We start from the raw sequence: 11,880 nt of genomic DNA on the forward strand, positions 1-11,880 counted from the left end.
AGTGTCCCTCAATGAAGAGTGAGAGAGTGTGTGTGTGTGTGTGTGTGTGTGTGTGTGTGTGTGTGTGTGTGTGTGTGTGTGTGTGTGTGTGAGTCATGTCTCAGTTCTGCGTCTCCATCCCTCCCTCTCAGCCTTTTCCAATCGGCGAGCGGCACTGAGCCAGAGCGGGGTGGGAAACCCCAAAACTCTCCTCAAAGTTTCACCAAATCTTCAACTTAAAGTCATTGTTAGTAAGCAGGTTGAACACTAAAACGAATGTGCTGCTGCATCCTTTGAAGAACTGGTTTCAAAACAGTTGCATTTGCAAAATAATGTTGACGTTGACGCAAAAACCAGAACCCAAGTTCTCGGCACAGGAAGCTCTTGGGTGTGGATCCACCAGTAAAGCATTTAGACTCCCTCTTTTATTTGATAAACTCGGCACTAATGGCGTCTATCATTATATCCCAGAGCTGAAAAAGCTACTAAATCCCCTTCGCATCCTGCACATCCATTTCAGTTTGCCTCTTTATGGTGTTACACAAGGGTGTGGCTCAGCACTGGTAGACATAATTAGGATAGACTGATAATCTAGAGCTTTTATACACACACCTAAATCTGTTTCTTTGGTGCGGTCTGCCCAAAACACCTATACACCGTAGACAGCTGCACACACTGCCTGTGGCACGAAACCCACTCTGCCTCTGCAGGCCCACACACAGACTGACACCCCAAACACAACCTCAGGAGGCTGCTGATTCAGTGACTCAGTATAAAAGATAGAAGGCAGGAAAAGGAAACTGCTGCTGCGGCGGCTGCTGCAGTTTTGATCTGTGCTGCTTTGTTAACATAAAAGGCCCAGGACTTCAAACAGCGAGCCACAAGTGTCAACCTGGCATCGACAGAGCACCACACCCGGCATCAGCACACGGATACTACAACTGATGGACCAGCAGCTAATAGGGCAAGACACTCTCAAAGGACAGTCATTGTGCATCAAAGGTACTGCGTAAAAGTAGTCCCGCATCACATGACAAAGGATAATTCTCCATTCTAAGAGAAACGAATGAAAATGAGGTGCATTCCACTATGAGTGCATTTCCTTCCCTCTCACACGGTCTCACATGAGCCACCAAGGCGTGGTTCGAGCAGTGCATAATGTATGGTGATGTTAGGTTAAGTGGGTAGCAGGCAGAGATGTGCTGCATCAGCTGCCAAGTCCAATAACCAGGAAATGAGCTCATCATATCGGACTGTTCTGGGGGAACAGAAAGGTCCGGAATTGCCATCTCTGAGAGCTTCTGTGCTGCAGCGTCTCAACTAAAACGTGCAGGGTATTCAGATTGTGAAGGTGTGTCAGATTTAAAGGATTTATTTGGCAAAAACAAGAATCATAGTTTGTTTTAAAACCTCAAAGTGCTTTTTTTCTCTCCACTTGCCAACAAAGTAGAAAAATAGAGGAGTAGTTCTTTAGTACAGTGTCGCATGGATCAGTATCCAGACACATGATCTCCCTCTTCTGACAGTCAGAGGAACTGCACCACAAGTCAAGTCACTGTTGGTCAGGGATACTTTAAACAAACACCAATAATATTTATCAGGTAAAACGACAAAACAATAAAATCCTCTTTCTTTGACATTCTTTATTTTCAATTGAACTGATTTATTAACTATTTTGATGGGTTTTTTTAATGCACACGGGCACATTGTTTACATTAGTACAATAAAAAGATTCCCATTTCATTTCTCTGTAAATTAGAGAATGATCTGTCAGCCACCCGGCACCCTATCTGGCCCGCGGGCCTCAAAGGGATAGTTCACCCCGAAAATACACATTTTCAGTGCTGTTCATTAATCTAGATCATTTTGGTGTGTGTTGCTTAGTTTTGGAGATATCGGCCATAATGATGTCTGCTTTCTTTCCAATACAATGGGACTATACGGCACTTATCTTGTGGTGCTCAAAGCGCCAAGAAGTACATTTGAAAAAACCTCAACAGCAATGTCTTCCTAGAAAACATGACCCGGTTACACAAGACCAGCCGCAGACATAGTTGCGAGCCGTTTCATGTACAAACAAATGGTTCTACACTGTTGTTTATTTTGGGGTGAACTGTCCCTTTAAGTTGAGGACGACTGCTGTCGATAAAAACAAATCACGACAGAAAATGAAACAAAACGATGTTTTAATATCAACGATGATCCGTGAAACTTAAAATCAGTCGATTGGCGATACATATGACACCAAGTAGATGAGTTCAGGACAACCTTCAAATGCAGATCATTTGTATAACAAATACATCAAACTGTAGGAAAGGTACATCTAGGTAATACTAGATGATATATACGTGCATGACGTATAACTCCAAGTGAAGGCCGTTGATGGGTGTGGCACACGTTTGCCATCTAGATCCAAAACCCAACAGCATATTTAGCTTGAATGTGACACCGTTGGTTCATTCGATAAAATTTAGGATGATTAAATAAAATACTGTCACCCCCCCATCTATTAACTTGTCACAGCTCGGACCAGAGATCATCTCTCTTTCATGTCAGAAACTACTTTCTGCGAGACTCCTTTTTGATATTGTGCATTGCAAAGAAAAAAAAAGATTCAAGCGTCTCCTGAACATCAAGTCACTGGTACAGAGACATAAAATATATCTTAAAACATGTCAGATACGGTTTGAGGACGGCCATCGGCGCTCTACCTCTCTTGTTTTCATTGACATACTTACACAAGTCTGGAGGACAGCTAACCACAGGCAATATTGAGTGCTTCATTTGCGACATTATATTGATCGTTGGTCAGAAAAATGCTAAATATATCACACAGTCTGCTACAGCAGTACACTGGTAGTCACATTTGAAGGCAACGTGATGCTTGTGCAGTACAACCGCAGCTAAATATTGAAACTTCATACGGAAGGTGCAGCTCACGGGAGAGGAAAACAAATCGGAAAGCTCACGTCTGCTTGTGGTCCTGTTTCCCGACATTTTTAAGGAAGCCATCTCCTTGATTGTCTCAAAAAAGACAAGACTACGACGAGGTGGATTCTCCCCTCATTCTGTGTGAATTTACATCTCACAAAGTTGTTTTGTGAGATGTGAAAGTGCCCTGACCTCAAGAGGTAACCTATTTTTGAAATACTATCAAATCAAATAAAAAAACACAACAAAAATAAAAACGGTCATCACCATGTATGCGCGCCTCCCCGTCCTCATCGCGGCACATGTGCCCACGTAGCATCTTGACAACAGGCCCCGCTCCTGGTTCAGCATTGTGCTTCATTAAATACATTGGAAAAGAAACAATTTGTCGTTTGAAAACCAACAAGGAACAGAGAAGTGTCAGTGCATTAGTCATCCGCGATGCTGCCCGGTCCTGTCCCGTCTCTTCATGGACAGAAAAGACACGAGGTCCAATAAGTTGTTCCACATTTCTTCAACAGAGTGCTGGTCCAGCTGATGGTGACTCCCCATGAGGTTTGACCAGAAATACGGCATGTTGGTACAGAGACTAGAGGCGGCAGAAGTGTGCAGTGTACCCCTGTGGTCAGCAGGGGGGGGCTCAGGTCACTGAGGTCAACTTCAGTTCACCAGCAGGACGTCCTCATATGTCGTCGTTCTGGGGGAAATCACAGGAAGATGTAATGATCTCACATCATAATTACGTATTCTTTTACAGAGTCACAGAATGGTAATATTTACTGAGACAAATTTAAAAGTGCTATGATTGAGGAACTGCCTCCAAACGGCTCTCAACATGGCGACGGCTGAGCCCGGCGGCTCGCAGCTAACGGCGCTAACAGTGCTAACAGTGCAAACAGTGCAAACAGTGCAAACAGTGCAAACAGTGCAAACAGTGCAAACAGTGCAAACAGTGCAAACAGTGCAAACAACGGCAACGGGAATAACAACACAGGTAGAAGGAGAGCGACTTCATTCTCTGCTCAGGTTACTTCACGATGTCTTTACATTGCAAATCGTCATTTGTTGCTACATTAATGCTCTGCATATCAAATGTACTACCTTTAAAATGATGTTGGAATGGAAAAGGATTAAAATACTCAAAATAGTTTTCCAATGTGATCTTCACTGTGCTCACTCCACCTCAAATGAATTAATTATCGACCGACGTGTTGTTTAGATACATTTAGACATGAATATTAACAATAGATTATCATTTTGTGCCCTCTCCTCCTCACCTGTCACAGCAGCAGAAGAAGGAGCACGGCGAGGTCTCCAGACCTCTGAACTTCCCAGAGTTGGGTGCGTCCGTACACTCTGCTATGAAGGCATGCAGGTCTGTGATGTGGAAGGCTTCTTGTGTTTGGTGCTGTGGAAGTCGCCGAGCATACATTTGTTGTTATTTTCTTACTCTATTTTTCTCCTGTGTTCCATCTATTCTGGCGGCCGTACAGTCAATTCCTACCTTGATGGTCTCGTAGGCTCCCGTGATGAGAGCGATGAACAGCGACAGCACCATGTAGATGAAGAGGGAGATGAAGGTGTACAGGTACACTTGGCTGAACAGCCACACCAGAGTGCTGCTCTCCTGCATCTCCGCGAACGTCACATACATGTCGTCCCCGTTAATGAGGGAGAAGAGGCACTCTGACACCATGGACAGAGAACGGAACTGAGGGACAGAAAACAGTGATCAGGCCTCTGCAGACAAATCTGGCTGCAGCCATAATGTGCATAAGACTCATGATGTCCACTAGGGGGATGAGAGGGACGACAGCTATGAGTGAGTCCAGTTTGCTCAATTAATTATCAACAGACCTTAATTTAAATGTCAATATAAATAAATGTACATTTCCTAAACCGACCGATCCCATCCCTGTCGACAAGAGTTTGAGCTGTGTTCACCTTGACGTGGTACGGGCCCAGGACGATCCAGCCGCAGAAGCAGTAGCCCAGATAGATGACGGCCACGCAGCAGGAGAACCGGATCACGTTGGGGAACGCTGCTCGAAGCGTCACGATCAGGATCTACGGGAGGAGCAGAGACGTTGGATCGGATTACAGTGTGAGAGACGGAGCACTTGATTCACAGGACTTATTACGTTACATCAAACCATTCAGGGGAGCGTTTTTAAATCACCTGTTGACGAGTCATTAACTCAACAAGGCACTTAACAACATTACCAGCTGAAGCACACCAGTGTGTCTGTGTCTTACATTGTACTTCTGGAAGAACGTGAGGTAGCGAATCACTCCGACCCACACCAAGAGCGTGGAGGTGCCCAACAGGATGCCGCACACGTCATACGAGGACATATTCTGAGAGGAGATAAGGAAAGACACTTATAGCGTATAGCAGCTTTTGTCAGTTAAAGGTGTGACTGTACGCGGGACGCACCTTGGACTCGATGCCGATTTTGATGATGCTGCCGGTGATGGTGAAGATGTCGCTGATGGTGAGGAGGATGTACCATCCGTTAATGAACTCCATCCGGTCCGCCCAGCACACCTTACGATCCAAGGTGTCCCTGAAGAACTGCACAAACTCCTGATGGGACGCACAGAGACCATAAGAGAGGAATCGGCTTGAAGCGCGAGGCTCCCGTGTAGTAAAAACGGTTCACTTGGCTGGACGTTCACGTTCCTGCTGTAATTCAGAGCTCATTTTATTTCAGCCGTAACAGACGTCGTCGTCGTCGTACCTGTTGCAGCGTGAAGCCTCGCAGTATGGAGCGTCCACACAGCAGCAGCGACAGCATGCACACCAGAGCCACGGCGACGTCGAACGCCACGCGCGTGTAGTTCTCAGCTGGAGGTTTTTAATGAAGGGAGGAAGCAGAGCTGTTAGCAGTGTTCCAGATGGATGTAGTAGTGGTATACCACTACTGCTAAGTACTGCTGGTGGTGCATTTAGAACTTCACACAATGAAACTTTCTGTTGGTTGAGTGAGAGTAACTGAAAGCAGCTTTTCAATGTGCATTTCCTCATGCCCTTTTAACACCTTCGCTAGCTTGCTGCTGCTTCATTATCATGCTGCTGTATTTCCATGTGTGCTACGAGTCTTATGTCAGTCCCATCCGTCCACGCAGTCGTCTCACCGTGTCCAGAGACGCTCGGGTCTTTGCACTCCTTTATTGATGCCTGGTTTTCTAACCGGATCTTCACCTTGCCGCTGTGAGCCTTGTTGTCCAGGACTATCTGCGGGAGAGAGGCAGAAACTTCAGAATATAAAGTTTGTGTCATGAAATATAGACAGAGGATTCATTCGTTTCTCTCAAACGTGGAGCCCCAGCCACCGTTGAGAGCACAGAGGTCATGTCTTCTGTAATATCTTTGGAAATTTGAGAGGTTTAATGACATGAAGAGGAGTTTACCACATGCAACAACAGGATTTTCGATTTGTTTCTTTAGACTGCCTATTTTAAAGCGTGACTTTTAAAAAATATAACAGAATTAAAAACAGAATTACCGCCTCGCGGTTGTATGCGTCCGCCAACCAGTCATGTTACAGTTTACATCCATGTCTGTCCAAAATGTCATCACTTCATCCTATTAGGCCTTTGTGTGCACTTGTAGTTCCAGTACATTGAGTAGAGAAGGCTTCAAATCAACATTCAGAACAATATGTAGGGAGATAGTATGTACAGAAAATATAATTGGACAGTTAAATTACAAAGTAGAATGTGACATTTTGTCATAAGAAAGAAAGAAAACTTAAATACTTCTTTAAGTAATATATATATATATATTTTTCTTACACAGAGTTTGGTTGGTGGCTGGTTATGGCCGAGGGGCCTGGGTCACGAAGATGGACTTGATTATGGCTTAGAGCTAACAATGCAGACTATGCAAAAAAGGAATCTGTTGCATCTTAAGAAGGACTAATCAGCAATAAATTCTGGGTAAATCATACTTTTTCCAAGCTCAATGAACATGGCTGAACATGGCGTCAAACCGCTCAGCTCCCTTCACTCAGAAAACACGCAAAACGCAGAAAATGTTTGTCATCCGGACGAAGACACAAAACACAATACGTCTTGAGTTCAGCAAATAAACCAAACCTCATTATATTTATGATCATGTGAACATCATTGCCCCTGGACATCCCCAGTATAGAACTCACCGTTATGTGGAAAGTGTAGCAGTCTGGGATCTCATTGTTGATGATAGTCTGTATGTTGATCGCCTTCAACTGGAACTCTATGCTGACATTAATGAGCCTTAAATAAAGAAAACACAAACAATTGGTGATTCGGAGGGAAGCATTCATACTTGTGTGTGTTTGTAAAAACCTGTATCAGTGTTCTTTGTATTCATGCTCGAGTGGCTTGTGGACCGAAAAATGAAGCCTTACTTGTGGAACTTGAGAGTGAAGTTCCTGTAGCTGACGGTGAGTGGAGCTTGAGGGACCGCCAGCGGGATTACACCTACACAGTCTGAGATGAGTGGAGGACAGACAGAGAACGGGTTGAGTGAATACTGACACGGAAGAGAAAACAGGGACAATTTGGCTGTTTCAAAAACAAAAACAAGTATGAAATCTTTTCAGAATTATTAGAAGTAGCAGACCACAAGTCAGCCTTTCACATACATCGGATATATTTTAACATGAGGCTGTTTCAACTGTGCTTACTTCCTCATGATTTGGCCAAACTGTGCTCAAAAACACATTGATAAGAGGAAGTAAGAAACAGGAAACTAACATAAAATACCATAACAGGACAAAAACATATGATAAAACAGTGAGGTGGACGACAAAAAATAACTGCCATTTAGCAAATGACGTTTAAAATGTGTATAGAATATCAAAACATGGACGTCTGCAAAAGGTGCAATCTACAGGAGGGCATTGCATTTACCAAAGGCAGATATTGTCGTCTTATCACGTAATAATAACCTCCGGATCTCGTAGTTGCGACTCGCTACCTCATAATAATTACCAGGTCAGGTGTTCCACAACAGATTAAGCGCAGTGGCAAATGCTATACTAATAATAATAATAATAATAATAACATGATTACATTCCACGTTACTCAGTGATGTTAATGTCTCCCAATGTCTTGAACGTGGTAAGAAAAAAAACGCAAATTGAATTGCGTAGCGCCATCATCATCTTCTCAAATAGCAATATTTGGTTATCTTTTCTAATTATGAGTCACAATTATTCAGGTTTTTTTCTCTCTTGGTATGAATTATTGCCTGTATGATGAACAATACTTTGTTTTGAAGACAATTCCTTGTCTTTAAACTTACTAGAAGCCAAATTAAGACTAAGGCTGCAACGTTATGACCCAAAAATGTATTTTTAATGTCAGCAGAAATATGCCAAATATGCATGAAGCACATTTTTTTTGGAACAATTCATTCGTCATGGGATCTGCCTCTGTAGCACTATCTCCATTTTTCCATATATTTGTTTGAGTGTAAAAGTGAAGCGTGCACTTGTGTTTTTCAGCTGCTCTGGTTTACATGAACCAGGCACAAATGCTCCCGGTTCACTTCCTGTGATGCATCAATCACACTCCATTAAATCCTCACAAAAATACGTTTTAAAATTGTGCCACTCATACCCATAAAAGCCCCCACCATTCAATGTAAACAGATCACAGACGATCACAGCCGTCACCAACGCTTCTGGAATAACTGGCCAGCAATGTCTCCTTCACATTGTACAGCGGAGTCCATGTACCTGTGATGATGTGAGGGTCTATGGTGAAGGTGTCGTTGGCGGGGTCGATGCTTCCCTTCTTGTAGTACTGTTGGCAGAGGGAGAGCGCGCTGCCGTTCTCACCGTAGACGTATGCATAGCGTCCCACTGTGGTCTCTGGTACGGCCAGGTACTGTGGAGAGGATGAGATTGAACTGAGTAGGGCGCCAAGTACTAAAGCCGATTGGTACCCAGTCGTTTTTGTGGAGCCAGGACAACAAGCTCTCTAACACCACCATCCATCTAACTCAGTGGGATTTTGATTTGTGACCTCCTTCGTTGAAAAATAATTTTATTGTGTCGTTCCGTTATGACAGAAAACAGGCGTCACACCTAACAATACTTAGAAAATGAGGATTAGACCTGACAGCACGACTTTAATAAGTGGTTTCATAGATTGAAAAGGCTTTTCTGAGTTCCCCGGGCCTTACCTGCTCCACCGCGTAGAAGATTTGGTCGTAGACGTCGCTCTGCGTGTAAACAGCAAAGGAGTCGTCTGAGGACTCATCGTAGTCTTTGAGGAAGAGGTGCTTGAAGGTCTCAGTGTTCTCCTCCTTGAAGGTCACCACCACCTGGTTACTGAGGCCAAACATCACCAACTGCAGCAGAGAGAGAGAGAGGCGAGAGTGAGAGAGGCGAGAGTGAGGCATGAAAGAAAAAAACCCTGAGGCGGAAGGTTCCAGGTGCACCTAGGCAGCAGACTTTGTGATTTAAAGCTCGCTGACTGGCTTGTCAATCACTTCATCACAAAGATCCCTGTGTGTTCTAGATCTAGATTCCTGACAGCTGCCACACAGGAAATATAGATAGATATAGTTATGCACCGACAAAAACTAAATAAAGAATGCATGTATACATGTCTGACTACAGAATTCATCTACAGAGAAAGTGTACATACAAAGACATACCTGAAATACAGAGGCCCAAAGAAACACAGGCTCGGGGTTCGTAACAAAGAGCGACACAAGATTTAGACGTGGCGTGTGACGCACCTGAGCTGTGACAATAATGATCTTGAGCAGCTGCAGGATCAGCTTGTACGGCTTGCGGCCCTTGGCGTGATATTTATCACAGGGGCTCATGAAGAAGTACTTCAGCTTCCTGCGAATGGCCTCCTCTTCCTGATCGGCCCCGACCCAGTGACCTGCCGTCGGCGAGGGAAGCCGGTGGTTGCTGTGGTTGGTGTCGTGATGGTCGTGATGGTCGTGATGGCCGTGATGGCCGTGATGGTCGTGATGGCCGTGATGGTCGTGATGGTCGTGATGGCCGTGATGGTCGTGATGGTCGTGCTCCCCGCTGCTGTCTATGGAGCCGTAGCGAGTCACTGAGCTCGACAGACCTTCTCGTTCTGAAAGAAAAAATAACGAAGGAGCATTTATTTTTGTAGTTTCTCAACTTAATCTCAGACACCGAGATAAAAAAAACATCTGAGATGTTTCTAGTTGTCAAAGCCAAAATCCTGTATGCGTCAATAATATAGTCACTGAACAACGGCCTAAACAACTGGAAGTCATTGAAAATACTGTGTGTGTGTGTGAGAAACATGGGCAACATCACACCCAAACATCAGCATGCTTGCATTGCAGATGTGTGAGCGTGTTAGCATGCCGATGCTAGCATTTTGCGCAAACCCCTGCAGTGCCTTTAGGAGTGGCTCGCATGGCTTTAGTCCTTGTTTCGCCGTGTCAGTGGAGCTGGCGTTTGTTTTTATGAGAAGTGGCGCTACGTCTGCTGTAACACATGAGGCATGAATAAAGGGAGCGAGGTCACGAGACTGGAACACTAAAGAGCGGCGAGGCCATTTTAAATCAAATGTCCACGGCAATAAAGCGCTTGCCGAGCACCAGGACAAGAGTCCTTATTGTGACTATAAGAACTGCACCAATCACGTGAATTGGGCCAGTACTTGATTATCTTATCTTTAGTACCTAAATATGTCTATTGCATAAATGTTCTCAGGTCTTTCTTGAAAATGAGATCTCACTCTCAATGAAACTACTTGATTAAATAAGGTTTAATAGATGAAAACATCGGACCTGACTAAACAGAGCAGACAGTTTGTGGTCGGACACAACGCTGGTCGTCTTTGTAGGAACCGACGACATCGTGGGAAAGCCACAAATCAGAAAGTAGGCTAATCACGCCAAATACTTGTCACATGCTTTTAGCTTGCTGGCTCTGGCTGCTCTAAAGAAAAAGAGGAAGAATCGGGTTACATGAGTTGATAAAATCTTTTACTTTATTACATTCAGGAAATGACTTGTTGGGCAGACAGCGTCAGCACGTGCTCGGCCAGATAAACAGCTTGGTCGGGATGAATCCAAACCCAACAGGCGCAATAAGTCAGCAGAGCAAACTGCCAGCACAGCAGAGCTTTCTAATGGGAACGAGAAGTGAAACAGGACAAATAAACTGCTGGTTTCATGCATACAATGGGAGTGCAGACATATCTTTGACCGGAGGAATGTGTCGATCGTCACGGCAGATTGCAATCCGACAGACCTGACCGTGGCACCAGATTTGACACGAGCTGAATAAATCGGTGAAAATATCTGGCTCTCCTGGTTCACGGCTGGCAGAAACACTGATGTAGCCACGAGTCTGTCTGTCGGTCTGAATCCTGACTGTAACTGAGGATCTGTCAACACCGTGGAAACTATAAGCTCAGATCTGGCAGCAAGAGGTCACCAACAGGCAGAGAGTCCACAACTTCCACTTGTACCCGATTTAAAGGAAGCATTTTGAACAAAACGAAAGATGACAGTGATACCTGGCTCTGTGTTCTTTGTAGGTTAGGGCTGATACTTTTTAGGAACAAACTCCTTCACAGCACAGAGGAACACTACAATCTGTGGCGGCGTACTTCACCCAACCCGCATCAACAATCTCCTAAAGAAAACTGCTGAGTCAGCCACGCGTGAGACAGGCTTATGAAACGGTGTTGGGACCATTATTATGCATGAAGGAGTGTACTAGTACTATTCCACATCAGTACTTGTGTTAAGTCGGCAGATTACATTAAAGGTCAATTTAAAGGTGCATTCTTACCCGTACTATCGGACCGTTAATTGATTGTCAAAATCATTACATGTTCTGTCGATCGACTCATCGATAATCGCTAATGTAGCACTCGTCTCTTTCTATTCTGTCCCGTTCGACAAACAATTAAAATCCAACACTTGAGGGTGAACTCCAAGTGTTTCATAAAATAACCAACGCTAAA

At 44.3% G+C, this 11,880-nt stretch overlaps 1 protein-coding gene across 1 annotated transcript; it reads right to left on the minus strand.

Moving 5' to 3' along the window:
* Nucleotides 1-2,148: 2,148 nt before the first annotated feature.
* Nucleotides 2,149-9,924, minus strand: mcoln1a (mucolipin TRP cation channel 1a). Its single transcript, XM_079277924.1, has 13 exons — nt 9,650-9,924; nt 9,089-9,256; nt 8,640-8,790; nt 7,305-7,386; nt 7,074-7,170; nt 6,049-6,148; nt 5,652-5,758; nt 5,348-5,497; nt 5,167-5,268; nt 4,855-4,977; nt 4,415-4,621; nt 4,188-4,318; nt 2,149-3,607 (listed from the first exon to the last, which is right to left on the minus strand). Exons 1-13 carry the CDS (start codon nt 9,737-9,739, stop codon nt 3,571-3,573), a joined length of 1,545 nt encoding a protein of 514 aa, XP_079134050.1. The 5' UTR covers nt 9,740-9,924; the 3' UTR covers nt 2,149-3,570.
* Between the last annotated feature and the right edge of the window lie 1,956 nt (nt 9,925-11,880).

This window comes from Melanostigma gelatinosum (genome assembly GCF_949748355.1).
Source record: "Melanostigma gelatinosum genome assembly, chromosome: 11".
Lineage (NCBI taxonomy): Eukaryota > Metazoa > Chordata > Actinopteri > Perciformes > Zoarcidae > Melanostigma > Melanostigma gelatinosum.